This window comes from Panthera tigris, chromosome E2 (genome assembly GCF_018350195.1).
Source record: "Panthera tigris isolate Pti1 chromosome E2, P.tigris_Pti1_mat1.1, whole genome shotgun sequence".
NCBI lineage: Eukaryota > Metazoa > Chordata > Mammalia > Carnivora > Felidae > Panthera > Panthera tigris.
Window position 1 is genome coordinate 16,118,758 of NC_056674.1, and position 25,443 is coordinate 16,144,200.

General features: G+C 39.6%; 3 protein-coding genes across 15 annotated transcripts in view; 1 reads left to right on the top strand and 2 right to left on the bottom strand.

The window, feature by feature from the left end:
- The window catches only part of LOC102968451 (zinc finger protein 573), a 44,319-nt gene extending 41,565 nt beyond the window's left edge, over positions 1-2,754 (bottom strand). For 4 of the 9 annotated variants that reach the window (XM_042968946.1, XM_042968945.1, XM_042968938.1 and 1 more), the window contains exons 1-2: positions 2,673-2,745; positions 1,827-2,332 (exon numbers count right to left, since the gene is read on the bottom strand). The gene's annotated coding sequence lies outside the window, so the exon portion shown is untranslated. Of the gene's footprint in view, positions 1-1,826; positions 2,333-2,672 lie in introns of all 9 variants that reach the window. The other 5 variants (XM_042968942.1, XM_042968940.1, XM_042968943.1 and 2 more) reach the window with 4 other exon arrangements.
- ZFP30 (ZFP30 zinc finger protein) overlaps positions 2,347-25,443 on the top strand; it is a 125,735-nt gene continuing 102,638 nt past the window's right edge. Inside the window, exons 1-2 of one of the 2 annotated variants that reach the window (XM_042969033.1) lie at positions 2,347-2,382; positions 7,211-7,337. The gene's annotated coding sequence lies outside the window, so the exon portion shown is untranslated. Of the gene's footprint in view, positions 2,383-2,927; positions 3,011-7,210; positions 7,338-25,443 lie in introns of those variants that run through there. The other variant, XM_042969032.1, reaches the window with a different exon arrangement.
- Positions 17,546-25,443, bottom strand: part of LOC102960504 (zinc finger protein 585A) — a 59,314-nt gene continuing 51,416 nt past the window's right edge. For 2 of the 4 annotated variants that reach the window (XM_007096872.3, XM_007096873.3), the window contains exon 5: positions 17,546-24,256. In XM_007096872.3, coding sequence (XP_007096934.2) covers positions 21,921-24,256 — 2,336 coding nt within the window. In that variant the 3' untranslated portion in view covers positions 17,546-21,920. The remainder of the gene's footprint in view (positions 24,257-25,443) is intronic. The other 2 variants (XM_042968892.1, XM_007096874.3) reach the window with 2 other exon arrangements.

Sequence of the window (25,443 nt, forward strand, 5' to 3'; positions counted from 1 at the left end):
CAATTGAGGACCTTGGTTTGAGAATTCATTTCTTATTAATAAAACATTAAGAGTATCTAGGAGGGGAGCCTGGGTGGCTCAGTCAGTTGAGAGTCTGACTTCAGCTCAGGTCATGATTTCGTGGTCCTTGAGTTCGAGCCCCAGATCTTGGGCTCTGTGCTGACATCTCAGAGCCTGGAATCTGCTTCAGATTCTGTATCTCCTTCTCTCTCTGTGCCCCTCCTCTACTTGTGCTCTGTCCCTCTCTCAAAAATAAATAAACATTAAAAGAAAGACAAGTATCTAGGAAAGAGAAGGAAATTGCCATATTCCCCAACTGCACCAGCATAAAAGACACTTTTTTGAATCATAACTTGCTCAAAGAATCTGATCCAATCAAGTATCTCATAAAGTGAGAACATTAATAAGAGGCTCGAATACCTTTAATCTGTGAAAGAAAGAAATGTGAATAATTAGTTATTTTCTCTCATCACAATCCATACTTGGAAATGTTATTTGGAAGACACCTAATCACCTGGAATCAGTTATTATTCCAAAATTTGGTTAAACCAATCTTAAATAGCTTTTTAAAAATCTAACTCAGGGGGCGCCTGGCTAGCTCAATTGATAGAACACGTAACTCTTGATCTTGGGGTTGTGAGTTCAAGCCCTATGGTGGGTGTAGAGATTTCTTTAAAAAAAAACAAACCTCTTAAAGAAAACCTAACTCTGAAAGACTGTCTTATTTGATACTCACTGCCCTGGTTAATTAATTTTTAATGGTTATTTCTATTATCTAAAAGGTGTAAATATCTGTAAAGTTTTTAAACCAGAAATTCTCACTTCTCTCCTCCACTCACATGTTCATCTAATAAAACTCATGGACTCTTTTTGCAAACTCAAGATTCTTATTTCTTTATGGTTTGACTCTTATACTTAATGTGATCATATTCTTCAAAACAAAACAATACATATATACTAAATAGAAAACATATTAACAGCAATCTCCAGATGGTGGGAATAAGAGTGCTTTATACTTTATCAGAAGTTCCTTAGGATAGATACTGTGTTTTACAGCAAGCCTTCAGTAATGCCATCACCAGAAATTGACATATTACAAAATATTTCAAAAGACATTTCAACATATGACAAATGTATTTTAAAAGATTACAGAGAAAAAATTACAACAGGTTGTTCATTCTTGTATTTATGAAACCTGAACCCTATGCATGACATGGGGACACATTACAAGGGAAACAAATTACACCTACAGTCTTTGCATATCTTTTGGTTATATATGCTCAATATAAACACTTTCATTATCAATATTGTACTGAGAATGCAAATACAGGTAAGTGGCACTTGCAGATTGCAACAGAGAATATAATAAAGGTGAAGAGTGTTTGGTGCACAGTACATGCTTGATAAATGTAGCTACACTACCACACTTCCTCAACACAATTAAAATATTACTTCTAATGGACTCCTTGCAAAATTTCTCACAATGGCCTTCTTAAAGTGGGATTCATATATAATTTAAAAATTTCCAGGGTATTACTGTTCTTAAACATGAATATTGCTTAACATTAGAGTGTATGTTTTCCTTAAGTCTAACTCTGTATAAACATAATCTTATTAGCTGCATAATATTCAACCATATGGGCTAATTATTCATTAAACAGTTCCATAATCCTGAATATTAGTTTTTCCATCATCATAAACCAGAAAATTATCCTTGATTCTAGACCAAAAAAAATTAAACTGTTTGGGTTCTGTTTACAATAAGAGAATACACAGGAGGATATGAATGGTAGCCCAATGAACATGAGAATGTTAGCAAGATTTACCTGAATAGCACCCAACATCCACTGGGAAGAAAGAAGATCACGATCAGGACATTTCAGACAAAGGAAAGCATGCCCTAAAACCAATAGCTTTATGATAGAAAAACTAGCTCACACAATGATTTTTTGGATGTAACAATTCTTTCCTCCTCATCAGGGTCTTTCTTTTGGGGAATGGCAGGACCAGATAGGGAGTCACAGGACGCCAGGCTTTTCTTGGAGCACAGAATGACTTCGTTGTACAATATTCTCTAGGTCCACGCCCGCCCTGCTCACACACAAAAACAGATGGAAGAGGGACAGCGTGGAGTCTGTGTAGGGTTTACAGCAAGTTCCTGTGGTCAGATCTCTGGGAACGCCGTGGTCCTGAGACACGTGGCTGCCCCTCAGAGCTCCCAAGTAAAGAATTTCCAAGGCGTTCCCAACCTCCAACTTCTTTCTTACGGCCATTCCTCTGTGGCAGCCGCAAGTAGCTGTGAGGAGAGAAGACGAAGGAAGCAGCAGGGAACCTAGAACCACGGGACAATGACACAACAGAGCCACAACAATCGCTACACAGGTAGAGGACATGCAACCAAATGCACGTCACAGAGCACAGCCACGCACCTGTCTCAGCCTCACTTCACGATCGCACTCTCTCTAACGGAGGCACGTCCCGGCACGCGAACACACAGACACAGACACAGACACAGACACACACACACACACACACACACACACGCCCCCCATCCCTACTACTGGCTTCCATACTTCAAAGACTTCCTCCCACACCCCTCATGAACTTGGTTGTCCAGAGCCCAGCCTGTCGGCACTCCGTGCCTCTTACATCCCGAGGGGAGTTCAACTCACCTTGCACAGCTCCAGATTGGCGCGAAAATGGAAGAGAAGCCGAAGATCGCTTGACCGCTGCCCTCTGGGAAATGTAGTTCGGGCCTGCTTGTCCGTGGCCGTGATGGCTCATGGGAGAAATAGCCCAAATCCCAGCAGCCTTGCTGGAACTTTAGTCGGCCTAGGGAACCTCCCAGGCCGGGCAACGCGTCACGCGAGGGCGGGTAGGGCTCGCCTGGAAACAGACGAGGGCGCAGTGTGCGAGTCTTGGTGGTCCAGATTAGGCTAGAAGGCAGAGAAGGGCGATCCGGAACTGGCGGCTGTCCGAAGCCTCAGGCCTGTGGGTGCAGAGCCTCAAGGTTGGGTCATTGGTTGCGGCCCCCAGGGCCAAGGCGGGGACTCTGGTGTAGTGTTCCCTAAGGTAGCTGCAACCTGGTGATAACATACAGGAAAGTAACTTTTGATATTGCCAGAAATGGGCTGGCTTTCTCACTACATCGTGTTAGCTACATTTAATAATAGTGAGTAGGAGTGAAGTAGTATTTAGTTAATACTTTTATATTCAATGTGGACTTAATTAAATGTAAAAGTGATCTGGTGAAAATTTTGTATGTTTGTAATATCGGTGTTGGAATAGTTTTTCTAAGCATAACCAAAGAGAAATGTAATATATATATATTAAGATTTGACTGGACGGTTCTTTGTCGACCTTCCACTTAGTTCTCATTCCGTTTTGTATTGGGTATTCACCGTCTTTTGCCTCTCCATATAAACCTTAATATTAGTTTGTCGATATCCACAAAGTAATTAGCAAGGGTTTTGTTGTTGAATGTTTTTATGATGAAAGGGCGTTGAATTTTGTTAATAATTTTCTGATCAGTTGAGATAATCATCGGTTTTTCTTTGTTCAGCTTTAATCCTGTTTTTACACAGGAGTCGTGTCAATGTAGGGGTTGGGGAAACATTTTAGACTAGTATGGTTGGGTCTTCCTCTCTCAATTTGCCTGCGACCCTGAGCTGCGACCTGCACAAGTTCTTCTCAGGACCACTCCTCCCCCAACCAGTTAGGTGACACATGATGGCTAGAGGGGGCTGGGTATTTCCCTTCTTTCACATTGGTTAGTCTCTGGTAGTTTCCCTTTGATGGGGTTCTTGAGCAAAGGGCTAAGAAAGCATCCTTAAGATGTCTTTGGTTCAAAAGGTGATTTTATTAAAGCACGGGACAGGACGGGTGCGGGACAGAAAGAGCTGCCCTGGGGTTGTGAGGAGTGACTAATTATATATTTTTAGGTTTGTGGGAGGTGTTGGGGGGAATGAGATAAAGTAAGTCTCTAAGGCATTTGGAAGCAAGGCTTTCAGGACCTTGAGGGACTAGCTGCTGCTAAGATAAGGTTTCTTTTAGTCTTTAATGAAACAAAAACATGAAGGAAATAAGGCATCCATGAGGTGCTTGAGGAAGGTCACTCTCTGCTCTTCATGTTTCAGGTGTCTGTCAGTGGGTAAGCTGTAAGGAGGTTAATTCATGCTACTTTTCTCTTGTCTTTGTTTCTCTCATCACCTGCGGGCAGGTGGACAACAGAATATCTAGAAATATTTCAAAATGGTTACTTTCCCCTCTGCTAGGAGCATGTGGGGAATGTCCTCCGATTTTCTCTCTGAGAAAGTGGTGGTGTTCTCAGAGGTCAAACTCAAGACAGTGGGGGCCTGTAGAAGTTTTTAACTCTCAAGCTGGTCCACACTCAGTTGGTGTTCAGTTTGCTTAACTTTTTGTTGCTGTGAGGGTAGTAGTGATCATTTATAAGCTCTGTACATTTTGGAGCAAAACAGTAGAAGCCCTCCTGATTTGGTAATAGTAATTTCTTTGATGTGTAATATACATACCTAAAAGCACATACAGCCTAAGTACTGCCGGATGGATTTTTTGAAACTGAACACATCCATTTATTTCACTATCCAGATCAAGACACAGGACATTTTCGGCATCATAAAGTATCCAAATTTCTAACAGCAAAAATTGGCTTGGCAATCTTTTTATTTTATATTAATGGAATTACACAGTATATACTCTTGTGTCTGAACTCTCTTGTTCAACATTGTGTGATTCACCCATTGTATGCTGTTGCATGTAGTTCTAGGTTATTTATTATTCATTTTTGTGTCCTAATGCTACATTTATTTTTCCTTGTATAAAACATGCCACATTACTTTTCCATTTCCATCAGATGGACAGAGAGACAGAACGAGTAAGAGACAAAACTAGGGTCACTCTGAATCCTGCAGACATTAAAAAGATAATCAAGGGGCGCCTAGTTAGCTCAGTCGGTTAACTGTCCAACTTTTGCTCAGGTCATGATCTCACGGTTCATGGGTTCAAGCCCCGCGTTAGGCTCTGTGCTGACAGTTCAGAGCCTGGAGCCTGCATCAGATTCTGTGCCCCTCTCCTGCTCATGCCCTATCTCTCTCTCTCAAAAATAAATAAACTTTAAAAAAAAATAATTAAAAATGCCAAGAAGAAAAAAGCTAATTAATAAAGAAAGGATTATGTCACCATTTCATTTTCTTTCTAATCAGTACATAAATAAAAATTTGGCCCATCAAAGCATGGAAGGATTCCAAAGGATGGAATCTTAGATCTGCTGGATCCAAGGATAGTGTTTAAGTCTCAAAAGTCAAACTTACAAACTACTCTTTGAAGCTTCTAACATGTGTGCAGTCTCAAATCCTAATCATCTCATCCCCAATTTGACAAAACAAGAAAAAGCATCACACAGAGCAGTATAGCAAAAATATAAACATGCCTGCAAGTACATGATCACTCAGAATAATGAGACCTAAGGGCATATGCCAAGGCTAGGGCCAAACACCCACCAGAATAAAGCTCAGCCAGGAAGCAGCTGCCATAGAAAGTGCATGTGCATTCTGAGTGAGGGCCAGAATTCTCCAAAGCTTCAGGGACCCAAGTGTTAAATTCCTAGGTCTTTTTTGTGTTGGGAGACTCACGCCAAGAGCAACATCTCTCTCCAGAACCTACACGTGTACCCAACCCATGCCTGCTGATACTGTTTGATGTTTCTGAGACTTCTCTCAGTTTGAATTTATGTTCTTAGAGGCCATTGGACCTGGAATTAGCAGGTCAAGAACCTCTTCATTTGTATCGGTTGTGAGGTGGGCAGGTCCACAGAGAAACCTCTGAGTGTGATGTGGGAAGCTCTCTGCAGATAGTTCACACTGTGATTATTGGCTCTGTAGGAATGGAGGGCATGGGATGAAGTGTGAGTTTGTGGGGTGAAGTCAGGGTTAGGGGATAGATTGATACAGAAGAGGGTGATGGTGTGAGCAGAGGATGCTCTCACAGTCATCATTCCACAGGGTGAGATTAACAGCCAAAATTCATTAACCCTGAGCCACAGCTTTGTTCTTGGGTTAGAATTTTAGAGCTGAAGGAGACCCCATATCAAGGAGAGACACCTGAGGAAGAGTGGATCCTTCTGGGAGCTCTATAGACGAAATTATACTTCCTAGAAACCCTCCCAAGACAGGACTGCCCCCAGATTGATGTCTGGGACCTCTGAGGAGTTTGCAGCCCTGGTTTTTGTAGCTTCAACCTTGACTTTATTTTTGACATAAAGATGAGTAGAAGATGCTAGTGTCTCCCTGACCTCATCTGTTAAGTGGGCAGAGGGCATGGAGAACGTGTCTTAACAAGTATATTACTCTCCTGTTCCCAGTTCTTTATCAAACCACTACTACTCTGAGGATGATATGCAACATAATATGTCCATTTGATATGGTACCTCTTAGTACATTATTGGACACTGGGGGTGTAAGGTATGTTTCCCGGTCTGAAGAAATATAACACAGTGGTCTCAACTGATACAGTCTTCTATTCAAGTTCTTTTATAGTATTTTGAGCATTCACATCTACCATGCAAAGTCTAGTCCAATGTTATGTGTCTATTCCTATCAGGACCCATTTATTGGCTCTCAGGGCTCCCAGCAGCCATCGGACCTTAGCTATTCAGCCTGTAGACCCATAGAGACCAAATTGTTATGGCCCAAGTTCTTCGGCATATGAAAATACTTTATCAGGCAGGCTATTATAAGGGCTCAGAAATTACCTTCCAGGAAAAAAAAATTACCTTCCAGGAACTAGTCAAAGGCTAGTCCTTTCTTGGAATGCGTATGGTTTGAGCTGTCCTAACCTGCTGAGTTAACCCTTTACTCTACAGAAGAATGTGGTGTTTAGCATGTTTATAGAACTAATGAATCTTAACGGTCATGCTTTACTTTGTTTGCTTCACTACACGTCTGACTCAGAAGTTTCCCACAGTAGCAGGAGGCTATATCCACACCAAAGCACAGTGATATTCAACATAGATGTATTAATTTCCTTACTTCCCCTTCCTGTGTTTTAAGGATCCCATTCCAGCCTATTGTTTACTATAGAATCCCTCCAGGAAAATGCTTTTTTATATTCTTATTGTTGATCTGAAATACAGGGTTTTTTGTTTTTGTTTTTGTTTTACTATTAGAGATGTTACATGGATTTTTCCTTTCAGGGTTTGATGACATTCAAGGATGTAGCTGTAGACCTCTCAGGAAGAGTGGGAATGTCTGAGCTCTGCTCAGAGAGACTTATACAGAGATGTAATGCTGGAGACTACAGCAACTTTGTATCATCACCGGGTAAGGTCATTTGTTCCCCTATAATTCAGAAGATACAGTACTCTCTCCATTGAAATTCTAAGGCTGCATTAAATATCTAAATTTATGTTCCCTATTTTAGAAAATTGGTTTCAGCTTTGTTGTGTGGAATAACATCTCTCTCAGTCACCTTCATATCTTTTATCACTGACTTTCACACCTTCCTCTGGCTCTTTATGTATGTAATTGACTTTCCTACTTTAATTATATAAATTTTAGGGAAACACATACCATGGTATTTTTGTGTTTGAAAGCTACATTCTAGGCATTTTGCACTTAATATTAAAGAAATTTCACAGGAAGAACCATTAGTTATGTCGTGAAACCTCTTGTTTTTCTTACCAAAATAACTAGCAATAGAATCCATGTGTATTTAAATTTAACGGACTGAGCCACCCAGGTGCCCCATGTATATTTAAATTTAAATAAGACCTTCCTCCCATGGTGTTTTCTTCTTTGTTCTGGTGATTCTTAAATCAGCCTAATATGACGACATTCCAACCCTCTCATTATTTTTTCATCTAGAAGCTTTTCTGAGACCCAGGTTTTAAACTCTATTTTTAAGTTATTCTAGAGTTAGAACTAAGCCATAAGCAAAGACTCTACATGCACTTCAGCCAGTTTCCCCTAATGATAACAACTCACATAAGCATAGTACAATGATCTAAACCAGAAAGTGCACTTTGATACAATATTGTTAAATTACCTATATACCTTGGGGCACTTGGATGGCACAAGTCGGTTAAGCATCCGACTTGGGCTCAGGTCATGATCTCACAGTTCATGGGTTTGAGCCCCATGTCAGTCTCTATGCTGACAGCTCCTAACCTGGAGCTTGCTTAGGACTCTGTCTCCCTCTCTCTGTTCCTCCCCTGCTCATGCTCTGTCTCTCTCTCTCTCCCAAAAATAAACATTAAAAAAAAAAAAATTACCTGTATACCTTATTCAAATGTCACCAGTTATCATGGTAGTGTACTTGTACTGATCCAGGATCCTACAATTCACTTAAGCTGTCATGTCTCTGTAGTCTTCTTCATTCTTAGATAAGTCCTTTCTCTTTCATGATCTTAACACTTTTGAACTGTGCTGGTCAGTTATTACATAGATTATTCCTGGATTTGGGTTTGTCTGATATTTTATGATTAATATTTTGATTAGATTAAGATTATATATTACAAAACAGCCAGAATATAACTGAAATGGCAGTAAGCACATAACTACCCATAATTACTTCAAATGTAAATGGATGAATAGATTAAAAAAAAAAAGACCCATCTACATGATGCCTACAACAGACTAACTTCAGAGAAAGGACACACATAGGCTCAAAGTAAAGGAATGGAAAAAGATATTTTATGCAAATAGAAGCCAAAAGAAAGCTGGGGCAGCTATACTTATATCAGCCAAAATAGACTTTACGACACAGATTATAATAAGGGTCAAAAAGGTCAATTATATAATGATAAAGGTGTTAGTTCAACCAGAAGATACACCATTTGTAAATCTTTATGTACCCAACATAGGAGAACTTAAATATATAAAGCAAATATTAGCAGACCTAATGGGAGAAATAGACAGTAATACAGTAATACTGTGAGACTTTAATACCACACTTTAATTACTGGATACATCATCCAGACAGAAAATCAATTAGGAAACATTGGCCTTAAACAACATGTTAGAACAGATGGACTTAACAGACATATACAAAATATTCTATCCAAAAGCAACAGAATATATGTTCTCCTCAAGTGCATGTGGAACATTTGCCAGAATAGATCACATGTTAGGCCACAAAACAAGTCTTAATAAGTTAGAAAGACTAAAATTATATCAGCATCTTTTCTGACCATAATAATGTGAAACTAGAATCCAATTATATGAAAAAAAAATACTGGAAAATTCACAAATATATGGAGATTAAACAACATGTTACTAAACAACCAATAGATCAAAGAAGAAATAAAAAGTGAAATTTAAAATGTATGTTGAAAGATATATATATATCTTGAGACAAAGAAAATGGAAATGCAATATACCATATGAAGCTGGAAGTTAGTAGAAGGAAAGAAATAACAAAAATTAGAGTGAAAATAAATGAAATAGAGACTAAAAACAACAGAAAAAATCAGTTAAACTAAGAGCTGGGTTTTTAAAAAATATAAATGGAAACTTTAGCAACACATACACACATGCACAAAAGAAAAAAAAAAGAATGAGGACTCAAAACCAGAATATAAAAGGGGGCATTACACCTGGTACCATGGATTATAAGAGACTACTGTGGGGGCGCCTGGGTGGCTCAGTCGGTTAAGCAGCCGACTTTGGCTCAGGTCATGATCTCGCGGTCCATGAGTTCGAGTCCTGCGTCGGGCTCTGTGCGGACAGCTCAGAGCCTGGAGCCTGTTTCAGATTCTGTGTCTCCCTCTCCCTGACCCTCCCCCATTCATGCTTTGTCTCTCTCTGTCTCAAAAATAAATAAACGTTAAAAAAAAATTTTTTTTTAATATTTAAAAAAAATAAAAAAGAGACTACTGTGAATAATTATACACACAAAAAATTGGACAACCTAGAAGAAATGGATGAATACTTAGAAACATACAATCTACTAATACTGAATCGTGAAGAAACAAACATCTAAACAGACTAATTACTTGTAAGGTAATGGAATCAGTAATAAAAAACCTCCCAACAAACAAAATTCCAGGACCAGATGGCTCCAGTGGTGAATTCCACCAAATATTTCAGGAAAAATTAATACCAATCCTTCTCAAATTCTTCCAAACTCATTTTATGAGGCCAGCAGTAGTGGGAGACTAAAACAAGATAAGGACACCACAAGAAAAGAACATTACAGGTCAAGATCCCTGATGAACATAGGTGTAAAAATCTTCAACAAAGTATTAGCAAAGCAAATTCACCAATACATTAAAAGGATCATACACCATGACCTGGATTTATTCCGGGTATGCAAGGATTATTAAACATTCATGAATCAATGTAATACACCACACTATCAAAAATAAGGACAGAAATCATATGATCATCTCAATAGATGCAGGAAGAACCTTTGAAAAAGTCAACATCCATTTATGATGAAACTCTCAACAAACTGGGTAGACAGGAAATGTACCTCAACATAATAAAGGTCATGTATGACAAGCCCACAGCCAACATCATACTAAATGGTGAAAAGCTGAAAACTTTTCCTTTAAGATCAGGGACAAGGACCCACACTCACCTTTTTTGTTCAATATAATGTTGGAAGTCTCAGCCAAAACAATTAGGAAAGAAAAAGAAATAAAGGACATTCGATTGGAAAGGAAGAAGTAAAACTATCACTATTTGCATATGACGGAGCATATCTATTGAAAACCCTAAAGATTTCACCAAAAAACCTTGTAGAACTAATAAATGAATTCAGTAAAGTTGCAGGACACAAAATCAATATACAAAAATCACTTGCATTTCTATACACTCGTAGCAAACTATCAGAAATAATTAAGAAAATTATCCCATTTTCAGTGGTATTGAAAAGAATAAAATACCTAGGAATAAATTTAACCAAGGAAGTGAAAGACCTGCATATTGAAAACTGTAAGACACTGATAAAAGTAAATGAAAAAGACACAAATAAATGGAATGATATTCCATGTTCTTAGACTAGAAGAATTAATATTAAAATTTCCGTACTATGCAGTGTAATCCCTCTTATAATTCCAATGGCACTTTTCACAGAAATAGAACAAATGATCCTAAGACTTGATGGAACTGAAAGACTCCAAGTAGCTAAAGCATTCTTAAGAAAACTAAGCTATAGGCATCACACTTCCTGATTTCAAACTATATTACACAGCTATAGTAATCAAAACTGTATACGGTATTGGCATAAAAACAGACATATAGTTCAATGGAACAGAATAGAGAACCCAGAAATAAACCTACATGTAGATGGTCAATTAATTTACAACATAGGAGCCAAGGAAATACAATGGCGGAAAGGATAGTCTCTTCAATGAATGGTGCTGGGAAAATTTTTACATACAAAGGAATGAGACTGGGCTACTTTCTTACAATAGAATTCTAAAACTCACATGGAAACAGTCTCCAAATAACCAAGATTATCTTGGGAAAGAAGAACAAAACTGAGGCATTACACTTCCTGATTTCAAAATATATTTCAAAGCCTTAGTAATTAAAACATTATGGTCTGGTAAAAAGACAGACATATAGACAGACCTTATAGACCAACGGATCAGAACAGGGAGCCCAGAACTAAATCCACACGTACAAGATCAATTGATCTTCAGCAAGGATGGCAAGAATACACAATGGGAAAAGGACAGTCTCTAACAAATTGTTATGTTAGGAAAACTGGATCTCCACCTACATAAGAATGAAATTGGATCTATGTATTATACCATACATAAAAATCAACCCAAAATGGATTAAAAACTTAAATGTAAGTTCTGAAACTATAAAACTCCTAGAAATCATAGAGGGAAAGCTTTACAGCATGGATACAACACCAAAAGCAGAGGCAACCAAAGCAAAAACAGACCAGTGAGACTGCATCAAATTAAAAAGCTTCTGCACAGCAAAGGAAATAACACAGTGAAAAGCAACCTGTGGACTAGAAGAAAATATCAGATAACTGCAAACCATATCAGATAAGGAGTTAATTTCTAAAATATATAAGAAATTCCTACAACTTAAGACAATAAAATCCACTGAGTACCTCTATGTAAAAATGGGCTAAAGATTTGAATACACATTTCTGCAAAGAAGACATAAAAATGGCCAACAGGTATATGAAATCTATGTCAGCAATCTGTGAGGGTTCCAATTTTTTTCACAACTTCACTAAAACTTACTGTTTTCCATTTTTAAAAAAGTTTATTTATTTATTTTTGAGAGAGACAGAGAGTGTGGGGGAGGGGCAGAGAGAGAGGGAGAGAGAATCCCAAGCAGGCTCCGCACTGTCAGCACAGAGCCTGATGCAGGGCTCAAACTCACAAGTTGTGAGATCAAGAGTTGGATGCCTAACTGACTGAGCTACCCAGGCACTCCACTATTTCCCATTTTTTAAAAATGTCTATCCTAATGGGTACAAGATAGTATTTTGCTGTGGTTTTGTTTTGCATTTCTTTAATGATGTTGGGCATTTTTCCATGGGCTATTGCTCATTTGTATGTCTCCTTTGAAGAAATGTCTTCAAATTCTTTGCTTATTTTGAGATTGAGTTGTCTTTTTACTGTCTAAGTGTTCTTTATATATCCTGGATACTAGACTCCTATCAGAGAGATGATCTGAAAATATTGTTCCCATTCTGTGGATTGTCTTTGCATCTTCCTGATAACGTCCTTAGACTCACAAAAGTATTTAATTTTGGTAAAGTCTAATTTACTTGTTTTTTGTTTGTGCTTAAATGTCATCTAAGAAACTGTTGCTTAATCCAGGCTTACAGAGATTTACATCTGTCTCTTCTAAGCATAGTCATGGTTTTCATCACATTTATCCACTTCTAGGCAGTCCAACATCTCATTTTTAATACAACTAAGTTTGCTTCCAGTGCCCTCCTAACCACTAAAGACTGATTGCCCCAGACATGTTCTTCAACTTCATTGAGTTGTCTGGGGGACCAGGAAAGATTCCTTGGATCAATCTTACCAGGCCTCTGACAGGAGGATATTTGTTGAACTTTTGCCATCCATCCTCTCTTAGATATCCCTTAGTTTCTAGACTCATACTTGCTGGCTTTAGTTGCCATCTACCTTTTACTAAGCTCTATGCCTTTGAGTGAACCACTGACCTCTCTAGGTCTTTGTTGCTCACAGGGAGACTTGACTACCAACAGTATCACCATCACCTGGGAACCTGTGAGAAATTTAGATTCTTGGTCCCCAGCTCACATATGCTAGAACAGAAACTGGTGGTGAGGCCCAGAAATCTATATATTAAAAAATCATCCAGATAATTTAGATATGAGTAGTGAGGCCCAATATCAATGTACTCAGCTATAATAATTAAAAACAACAACAAACAAACATCCTAGAGAACCCCAGTATAATTCTTTCTGTGTGCATCCTCTTCATCCCTGTCCACAGTTTAAGTATCTTAGGGAGCTCCCTTTGCAGTCAGCACTCACTATGCAATTTCTGTGTTTCAAGTTTAATAATTCTAGGCCTTCCTACTACTTTCTAGCATAAGAAACAGAAAATGTCCTTTCTTCTCAACAGCTTCTAGAACTGGTGTAATCATAATCACTAATGTCATTAAGCCATTCATTACCATGTTGTGTCAACAAAACAGTCTCAGGAGGCTTCTGGTGATGGGAGGTTGATGCCATTTTCCAGTTTGTGTCACCCTTAATCTCTTAACTGCTTCTGACCCTGACCTTCTGCCTTCCCTGCTTCAGGAATGATGGGTCAGTATATAACTACATTCTCTCCAGGGTGTGAATACTTGTGACTCTTCTTTGTAAAGTGTGGGGGATAAGCTTAGGAATCCCCCAGGCTTACACCATTTATAATATTAAGATAATAATGATGTTAATGATGTACTATTTCTTGGGGTGCAGTGGGGGTATAGGAATAACCAGCCTATTCGGAGAGAAGTATTACAACCACGCCTTAACTATAGTTGTATATACTATAATTCAAATTGTAAGTGATTATACTAACGATGACTTTTAAGGGGCAGCATTCCAAGGGGATTGATATAATCGATCTTGCAGCCAACGGGCTTGGGCTTGAATCCCCCTATGCTATTTATTAGCTTTTTATCTTGAGCAAGTTCCTTTACTGTGGGGAATAAGTTTAGGAATTCCCTGAGGTTGCACGATAGGTTAACAAGGCATAAAGAATTAGAAAGCCACAGGATGAACACACCAAAGATTGGGTAAACAAGATTAGGTAAACAGGGCAAAGGCCCCCAGTATAGGACAAAGGTAGAGGAATAGGAAATCTCAGGATGAAAACATCCAAGATTAGGTAAACAAGATTAGGTATTCAGGGTGGAAGCACCCCCCAATTTAGTACAATAGCAGAAAGCTGCGTTCACAGGAAGGAAGGATCAACATAGGCAAATTAGTAAACAAGGCTATAGACCCGCAGCAGGGTGAAATTGCCCAGAATGGAGCTAATTAGCAAAAGAAACATGCCTTGTTGACCCTGAGGTAGCATGTTCAGTCTTTCTTGTACCCTAGGCCAGTTTAGGTAAACAGAGCTGGCGCCTCATGCCTGCTGTAAAATAAATGAAGAAACCATCTGCCCGGTGCAAGGATGTTGGTGCCAGGATTTTGTTTTGTATTGATCCAAACCCCTAATACTGCATATCTTCAAAACCCCCTTTCCCTCACACCCATGAGTTAATGTTCATGGTTTCATTGTCTCTTTGTGCACGTCCATCACACTTGTAAGCTTTCTGATCCAAATAAAAACGGAGCAAGAACTCTTACTCGAGGCTCTTGTCTCCTCCCAGACATTAGCCTCTCACATTTCAATCCTGAGTCTGCTGTCCTGCTGGACAAGAGAGAACTCCAGACCCAGAGTCCACGACACTTTACTTCTCTACAACTCACATTCTTTATCTATGAAATGGGAATAATGAGCCCATCTTAAGCATTGTTGTGTGGATGGATTTATTATAGATTTAAAGTGCCTAGAACAGGGACTGGTGCACTCACTTAATAAATTATCACCATCATCATCAATCACTATTAGTGCTGTGTACTGGGTTCTGTCATTTAAACCTCACAGAGACCTTGTAATATGTGGACTATTTCCCTCTAGTTTATAAAATTGTCATCATTCCTGACAGTATGACTTAACCTCTTGAGAGTTCCTAAGCCAGAACCACCTAGCTAAGGTGTTCCCAAATTTCTGGCCCTCAGAAACTGAGAGAATAAATATTTATTGTTTTAAGTCATTAGGTTTTGAGTAGCTTGTTACATAGCAATTAATAATGTAGTCAGGGATGCATTATAAACATGCCATTTTCCGGAGTGTAATGGAACACACCATAGGTTTTCAGAATTGACATTAATTATAGTCATAAGCTTTTTAAAAAGTAATTCCTATGCCCACCATGGAGCTGGAACTCACGACCCCAAGATCAAGAGTCACATGCTCTACCAACTGAGCCAGCCAAGCACCCCAATTATAGTCATAACCTTAATGTAATTCAAATGATTGTATTAAACTGGTGATTACATTGTCCCATTTCACGGATGGAAACACCAATTTTTGTTTTAATAGCAATGCTATTATAATAAATATTAAAATAGTACAATTATAATATCACTAAGGGAGTAATCTAATAGAGCTCATTTGACAGAGGGGAAAACGTCACTTCTAGAGGTAGCACTATGGTGTAAATATAGTGCAAACGTCACTGCCACCTGAAGGTGGCAGAAGGCGGAAGGGATACAGGACTTCTTAGCATCAGAGTTGGTATTAAACATGGTATCTTAATAATTACAGGCATAGTGCAAATAATGACAGAGCTTTTCTAAATTATATTAATTATACTTCAGTACAATAATATAATTAATATAATTATGGAATTATGTAAAATGGTTAGTAAGTGTATGGTATGGTTATGGTATGGTATGATGTATGGCATGGGAAGTAGGGTGGGGTGGGGTAGGGTATAATATAGGTAACAGCCACACCAGCACCAGTAGTCCCAATTGATGGCTGAGGCTGGTGTGTTCAGCCTATCCTGCCATTAGGGCAAGTGCCCATGATAATTATGGCTTTTTTTTTTTTTAACATTTATTCATTTTGAGAGACAGAGCACAAGCAGAGGAGGAGCAGAGAGAGAGGGAGACACAGTATCCAAGGCAGGCTCCAGGCTTTGAGCTGTCAGCAGAGCCTGATGCGGGCCTCAAACCAATGAATAGTGAGATCATGACCTGAGCCGAAGTCGGACAGTTAACTGACTGAGCCTCCCGGCACCCCGACAATCATGGCTTTAACCCAACCTTGCCATAAATGTCAACACCTGCCACATTGTGTCATATTTATTGTCCAGCAATGTGCTTGGGGCTGGGAAACCTCAGCCCTGCCACATTCCTCTTGTCCTCAGGGTTTCATATCCACTGGTGGTTCCTCTGGTGGAGGAGGTAGACCTCATGGAGGGCAGACCACATGGAATGATGGGATACAGAAGTTCTGGGGTGGATGCTGACAGAATGGTTCCCTGTTGGTTCCCCACTATTGTCCCTTCCCACTTTACACGGCCTGCCCACAGCAACCAGGAGACTGAGTACGGAGACAGCACGGACCTTGTGGACACTGGGGAAGGATGCAAGTCAGATACACTAGGGACGGGAAGGATGGGTGGTTGGGTGAGAAAGGGTTAGGGCTTAGGTGTGCTGAAGTGTGGGGAGGGGCATTAAATCTTGAATTAGGGGACTGTAACCAACCCACCCTCCCTTCCTCATCCCCTACCCCTGGAGTTTAGCTCACTCAGTGTGGGGCACGTGGTCAACTGTTATTACTATCATTCATTTTTCCACTTAAACTTATACTGAGTGTCTACTTTGTGCTAGTGCTGTGCTGGGTGCCCTGAACACAGTTGAAAAAAGACAAAGCCTGGGCATCATGAGGCTGACAGTCCAGTGGGGAGGGGGGAATGATAAACCCAAACCAGAAACATTTAATATCAGGTCAGATAGTGGTACTTGCAATACAAATATAGTACAAAATAGTGATCCCAAGAAGTGTGTTACTCCACATATAATGGTGGAGATGGTGGTGGCAGGGGGTTCTCCAAAGAATAGAAAAGGACAGCAAGCTGCAGCATGGGCGCTGGGGAAGCAGAGTACTCTCAGAGAACACAGCTGAGCAAAGGTCCAAAGTGGAACAAGCTTTCTTGATGCTTGAGCTGCTGACAAATAATAAAAATGCTGACCAGCTACAACCGCAGGCTCTCCAGACCGTATGCCCCTTTTATTATAGTTATAACTTTACACTATAAACATTAAATGTAAACATGTAAAAATATAAATAACTTAAGTGTGAAAGTCTGATATAAAAGTTACATAATTCAGTAATCATACATATTAGATATTATATAAATAAACATTTTAATATACAATAAATATAATGTGCTATATATTGTAAATATACATTACTATAATAGTAATATGCACATATAAAATTATACAAACCTATATTTATAATCTAATATCTAATAATCTTTTATCAAATATAATTTAAATTATCACATGGTAAAACATACTTTTTTGAGATTCATCCATATTGTAACTTGTGTCAATAAATTATTCCTTCTTATGTATAAGTAGTATCTCATTGTATGTCCTACAATTTATTGAATTATTCACCCACTACATTTGGGTTGTTTCCAATCTTTTGGCAAGTGAATATAGTTTCTGTCAACATTTGAGTCCATATATAATTTTTCATTTCTCTAGGTTAAATACTGAGGAGCAGAACTGCTGGTTCATAGTATATTGTATATGGTTAATTTTATAAGAACCTGCCAAATTTTTGTCCAGAGTGGATATATCATTTTACCTTCCCAACAGTAACGCATTAAAGTGTCCATTGCTCTGCATCCATGACAACTTTTGGTACTATTTAAAAAAAAATTATTTTAAGCCATTCTAAGCATGTAGTAGTATCTCATCACGGTCTTAATTTGCATTTTCCTGACTAATGACGTTGAGCATCTTTTCATCAGCTTATTTTCACCTGTATCTCATACAACCATGTGGATGAATCTCAAATACATCACAAAATGAAAGATGTCAGACTCAAAAGGATACATACATATGTACATACAGATACCCATATATTTCTGTAACACTGTGGAAAAGGCAAAACTATAGAGACCAGTAACAGATCAAATTAGTGACTGCAAGAGGCTGGAAGTAGGGAGACTGCCTAAAATGGGATAGGAAGGAATGCTGGGGAGTGAAGGAAATGTTCTCTGTCTTGACTGTGGTGTTGATTACATAATTGTCATTTGTCAAAACTCTCAGAATTCTACACTAAAAAGGGTGATTATGCACACCTCAATAAGTCTGACTTTAAAAATATCTCAGTACTATAATATCATAATACATATAAGAGAGAAATAATTGGAGTTGACAAAAAAAAAATAACATGTTTCCCTCTGTGAGGTTTGGGCACAGTCATGCAGATGTTGGTCAGATGCTGTGTCCATTTATAAACAGTAATGATATTAACAACAACAGGATACCCTAATTGGTAACCACTAGCCCTGCTCCCTTATTCAGCCCTGATTAAGTCACTTCATTCTCAGTAATTCCATTTTACAGGTGAGGCAATTGAGGCTCAGGGGGAAGGTTTGCTGGAGTGGCCCAGAATCCTCAGCAGATCAGTGTCGGCACCAGGATTTGAATCCACATCCACAGCCTTCTCTATTCTGGTTGCATCATGGGAATCCCAGCTGGTGGTCTCCTGGGCCCCTCAGATCCTCCCCAGCCCACTCTGGGTCACTAATTCCCCAGAGGGGCCTATGAGGCTAGGACCTCATCCTCATCCCTTCTCTCTCTTCCAGGTTTCTTGTCCATGTAAACAGTGGGGATGTGGAGAAGCGATGCTGGAGAACTTGGCAGTAGCCACACAGGGGCCTCATGAAGCAATATGGGCAATGGGGAACCAGCATTATGTTAGTGGAGACCAATGGGGAAAAGCAAACTACCAGTATTTAATGGAAGGTTTAATGGAAGGTTCACAGACACTCTTAATAGGTAATGGACATCAGCAGACTTTTTGCTGGTTATTAATGTAGGTACTATAGAGGGGGATAGTGGAGGCTCCAAAATGCAGATGGATAATGTGGAGTTTATGGTGCATTATCAGTCATTGCCCTTACTTGTGTGGAGGGAAGCAGGTTAATGACACCAGTGTTCAGAGAAGGTATTGAGGGCATCACCACATGCTGGGTTGGGGACAGTTACAAACACTGCTAGATGGGGAAATGGGAGATCATTAGTCACCATTGTTGCAATGGACAAGTAATGAAGGGGGATCACAAAGCATCCTACTAGAAGTGTAGTAAAAGTATCAGAAGACATTATTAATAGTTGGATTAGGTGGGGTATATCACAGCTTCCTATTCTGAAGATTGTAGGAAGTGGTCATCAGTTACTACTTACGTGAAAAGTGGGAATAAATGGGGAATATGGAGATTACTAGGCTTTGTCACAAGTGAAGTGACAGACATCATGCTGGAGGTTAGTTGTGGAGGAGGTAATGACATCTCCAGGACAGTATTTCCTGGAATTAAGGAGGGGTGATAAACGTAGTACTGAGTGAAAGAGGGATAATGGGTGTGCAAATACTGTGCTGCAGTGGGGTAAGAAGTGGGGGGGGGGTGTCCTTCAGACACTCTCTTGAGGGGGTCAGCAAACACTGTCATAAATTGAGGCATAATGGTGGGTTGCAAGACATTTAGTGAAGCCCCAGATACAGTACTGAATGAGATAAAGGGGGTTAACAGTGGATCACCTACCATACATTGTTCTAAGATAGGAATAAGAGTATGGTGGATCATCAGATACTGTCAAAGGGTGAGATGAAGGGAGTTAGTGATGGATCAGACATCGATCCAAGGTGGAGTAATGGCACTACCAAATTTGGGTGAGAGGGTTCAGGAGTATTCCCAGCCTTGCCCCCTGACAAGGTTCTGTCCCCATCCCCAACCACAATGCTGTTGTTCACAAAGGCAACAGCACCTTGCACAACCCCATTACTTGCCACTCCCAGTTGTTACCAGTGGACTGACCTGGAGGAACCATTCTGCTCTTTCCAATTTGGCTGCCCAACAGCTGAGTGTTCAGTCAGACCCTCTGCCTGCATTTGAGAGACCACTGCTGCCAGTCTTGGGTCAGACACCTAACTTCCCAGGAAGGTCTGCCCTGCTCTCAGCCCCTTCATACTATTAGCTGTGGGCCTGTCGGGACATAAGGAGTGGGTCTATAGGTGAGGGTCTGGGGTGGGGTATTTGGAGCTGCGAATTTCACAATCATGGTAGGAAATCCTGAACACCAAGCATCTATGCGGGATTTCCTGTCTCAGTTTTCCCTTCTTTAAATTGGCTGGCATCAGGCAAAAGGTTTATAATAATGTTTCAGCTTTGGGGAAAGGAGGCAGAGGCCAGGTAAAAACAAGCTGAAAAAGCCTGGTGTTTTAGGCAAGTTGGTTCTCCCCATTGCAGCATCATATGCTGCAATACAGAAAAGATTAAAGGAAAGTTGTGATGAGCAGGGTCAACACTTCACAGTGTGCATTCATGGAATGTCTGTTGTTGTCAGGCACGGGTCAAGGTTCAAAGTGGTGAACAAAACAGAACATTCTAATGTAGGAGCCACAGACAAGTAAAATATACAGGGCATTGTGGCAATAAATGCTATGAAGAAGGATAAAGGATAGAGGGGAGAGGGTCAAAATTTTAAACCAGGCAGAAAAGCACAGGGAAAGCTTCTGTGAAGAGGTGCCATTGGAAGACATGAAGGAGCTAACCACACAGATATGAGTGCTGTAGATGCAAAGGCCCTGAGGCAGGACCTGAACTGATGTGTTTGAGGCACACGGGGAGAAGGTGCTTGTGGAGTCCATGGCATAAAGATGGGACACAGAGAAGACTTGAACAAATGTTGAGGTGTGTTTTAATATGAGTTTCTAATTTGTTATTATTATAAATGTCAGGGCATTAAGGCAGACAAATAAGCTGGAAGAACTATGACAGCAAAAGGGAGATGGAGATGAAAAGTTGACCAAAATGACCTGAAAATTCTTTTCAGAAGCTTTCCTGAGGGTAGTGGAGGTTCACAAAACACTATGTTGGGAGCTAAATGAGATAATGGCAGTCAGCAGACATTAGTATTTAGCACTAATGCAATTATGTGGGTGTCAGAAGACAATATTCTAGGAACTAATGAGGGTCAAATACACTTTAGTGGTAGAGATGATAAGGGGTGGGGTTATAAGTCATGACGCTAGAGGATAATGGGTCAACATACACTCGGAGGTTTGTGTCTGCATACATAAAGAACTTTTTTACTGAGTTATCTCTTTCTTGATGGAAATACTCAATGGGGGACCAGACACACACAACCATGTTAGATTCAGCAGAAGAATGAGAAAACACCCCAAACGGTGTTAGATAATGTGTTCTGCAGCAGACATCTCACAGAACTCAGGATCTGTCACTATCATATACATTATGTTGTTGTACCATTCAACCTGTTGGTAATCTACCTATTCCACAGTAAACAGGATTATCATTAACATGACTTAATATAACCTCTCCTATGCAGAATCTGGTAACAATGTCCCATCATATTTTTATGAGAAGCCTTCTATCAATTTTCCTAGTATGAACGCTTCAAGGTTTAATGAAGGTGGTGGTAATGTGGGAAGGGCCCCCTTCATTCAGGGCCCTATTCTTTACAATAATGTGAGACACTTTGATGGGGTATTTCTACTTATAATATGCATATTTTTCTGCTAACAAATTTAATGATATACAATCAGATCTCACTGAGGTTTTCTCACACTGTTCTTCTCAAGTGTGAATACTCTGATGGACATTGAGCACAGATTTCTGGACGAAGCCTTTCCCGCAGACTACACACTTATAGGGTTTGTCTCCAGTGTGTGTTGTCTGATGTTTATTCAAATTTGACCTGTCTGTGAAAGCCTTCCCACACTCAGCACATACATAAGGCTTTTCTCCTGTGTGAATTCGCTGATGCACTTGGAGTTGTGATTTCTTAGTGAAAGATTTGCCACAGTCACTGCATTCATAAGGTTTCTCTCCAGTGTGGATTCTATGATGTATAATCAACTCTGACTTCTGTCTGAAGGTCTTCCCACATTCAGAACAGATGTAGGGCTTTTCTCCTGTATGGGTTTTTTGGTGTTTACTGAGATTTGATCTGCCACTAAAGGCTTTCCCACACACAGCACACACATACGGTTTTTCTCCTGTGTGAATTGGTTGATGCACCAGGAGCTGAGATTTGGACGTGAAGGATTTCCCACAATCACTGCATTCATAAGGTTTCTCTCCAGTATGAATTCTCTGATGAGTAATGAAGTTTGACTTCCGGATGAAAGCTCTACCACACTCACTGCATACATAAGGTTTCTCTCCTGTATGAATTTTCTGATGCACAATAAGTATTGATTTCTGGTTGAAGGCTTTCCCACATTCATGGCATTCATATTGTCTTTCTCCGGTATGAATTTTCTGGTGTATATTGAGGTGTGACTTTTGGGTAAAGGCTTTTCCACAGGTACCACATTCATAAGGTTTTTCTCCAGTATGAATTCTCTGGTGTGTAATCAAATCTGACCTTTGTGTGAAGGCCTTTCCACATTTAGGACATATATAGGACTTCTCCCCTGTATGAGTTTTCTGATGTGTAATGAGATTTGACCTGTTGGTGAATGCCTTCCCACATTTAGCGCACATATAAGGCTTCTCTCCTGTGTGAATTCGTTTATGTACATGGAGTTGTGACTTGGAAGTAAAGGATTTCCCACAGTGGCCACATTTATAAGGTTTCTCTCCAGTATGAATTATTTGATGTGCAATCAAGTGAGCCTTCTGGATAAAGGCTAGTCCACATTTCATGCATACGTAAGATTTTTCTCCTGTATGAATTCTCTGATGCACTGTGAGTGCTGACTTCTGAGTAAAGGCTTTTCCACAATCACTGCATTCATAAGGTTTTTCCCCAGTGTGAATTCTCTGATGTATAATCAGTTCTGACCTGTACGTAAAGGCCTTACCACATTCAGTACATATGGACGATTTCTCTCTAATTTGAACTTTCTTATGTGTAATGAGATTGGAACTATTGTTGAACATCTTCCCATATTCCGTATATATAAAGGGTTTCATTCTTGTGTGAATTCGTTGATGTACCTGGAGTTGTGACTTAGAAATGAAGGACTTCCCACAGTTATTGCATTCATATGGTTTTTCTCCAGTATGGATTCTTCGGTGTGCAATCAAGTGTGTCTTCTGTATGAAGGCCTGTCCACATTCAATACATATATAAGATCTCTCACCTGTGTGAATCTTCTGATGCATCTTGAGCGTGGACTTTTGTGTAAATGCTTTGCCACAATCACTGCATTCATGGTGTCTCTCTCCAGTATGAATTTTCTGGTGTATACTGAGATCAGAGTTGTAAGAGAAGCCTTTTCCACATTCACTGCATTCATAAAGTTTTTCTCCAGTATGAATTCTTTGATGCCTTAAGAGAGAAGATACTTGGAAAAAAGCTTTTCCACATTCACTGCACTTATAGGGCTTCTCTCTAGTATGGGTTCTCTGATGTGTAATGAATTCTGGCCTCTTTACAAAAGCTTTCCCACAGTCAATGCACACATAGAGTTTTTCTCCTGTATGAACTTTCATATGTACCCTGAGCTGTGACTTCTGGGTGAAGATCTTTCCAAATTCAGCACATTCGTAAGATTTCTCCCCAGTATGAATTTTTTGATGTTGAGAGGGTGCTTGTTTATAGCTGAGGATATTTCCACATTGATTATGGTCCCATAACTTCTCTCCTGTTGGAGAACACTCAGGGTCAGTAGAGGAAGAAATTTTACCATATTCAGTAATCTTATTCATGTTCTTTGATGCACTGTTTCTATAATGACTGTGTAAATCTAAATTATGCTTCAAAGCGTTTCCAAATGAATCACACTGATGGGCTCTTTTGGGGGAAAGAATGTTTTGGCTCACATGGATTATTTTTCTAATGTCCTTATATTCATAATCCTTCTTTGCAGTCAGTATTTTCTTGATGAAAACGACATCTCTTAAAGATTTGTTTTCTCTTTGCTGATAGCTTTCTGTCTGGTCATCAATCTGCCACAATTCTTCTAGAATGAAATACAACAAAATATCACTTGTAGCATCACCTTCCTTCTCAATGTAGAAAAGAAGCTTTTTCATGGATTCTCTGCTGTGAAGTCTGCAATCTAAACTCTCCTTCACAGAGGAGAATGATGGTTTAGCCGAAAGAGCAGCTAGCAGAGGCTAGAGGGGAGGGTCATATGGATCATCCACGTTGAACACAGAGAAAAGGGTGAGGGTGACTCATTTGAGGAGGAGGCGGGTAACAGTGGTGATAGGAACATTCTGGGATACAATCAAATGGTTAGAGGAAATAAACTTTGTGAACATAATCCACCATGGACAGAAGTAGAAAAAGTAAGGCAAAACCCAAGCTATATAGCACAGTAACATTTATATAATAATACATACCCCAAGTCACTTTAAATTTTAAAAGAATATGCACGAATTAAAAAATATGTTTCCATCACATAAAACAGTTGCCTACAGTGAGAAGTGAGATGGGTGTGGGGAAAAGAAAGAAATGGGAATAAATCAAAAAACAAAATACAGGAGTCCCTTCCCTTATCAGAACGGGACATGTTCCAAGACACTCACTGGATGTCTGTCTGAATCCTCAGAGGTACCAAACCTGATTTTTTTTCTTATTCAGTGAAGAACATTTTAGCTTTTCACTTAAAGGAAGCACTTTGTGGCTTCTCTTTGGCATACCACAACTGCCACCATTACTACTCTTTTGCTCTGGGGCCGCTGTTAAGTAAAATAAGGGTTACTTGAACAGAAGCACTGCAATATGACAGTCAATCTGACAAACGAGAAGGCTACTAAGTGACTAGTGGTCAGGTAGTATATACAGCGTGGATATGCTGGACAAAGGGATGATTCAACTCGTGGGCAGGATGGAGTGGGATGGCATAAGATTTCACAAGGCTACTCAGAAAGGCACACAATTTAAAGCTTGTAAATTGTTTATTTCTGGAATTTTCCATTTAGTATTTTCAGACCATGGCTGACTGTGGGTAATGAAAACCATAAAAAGTGAAACTGCAGTCATAGAGAATCTTTACCCAGACTGATAATGACAGTGTGCCCTGAATGAGGACCACAATTAAACTCAAATTTCATCACGTGAAGTATAGAAATAAAGCAATTACAAAAATCAGGCAATGAGGCAGAGAGACCCCAGTTAGTGTAACGTCAACCAATATTGGAA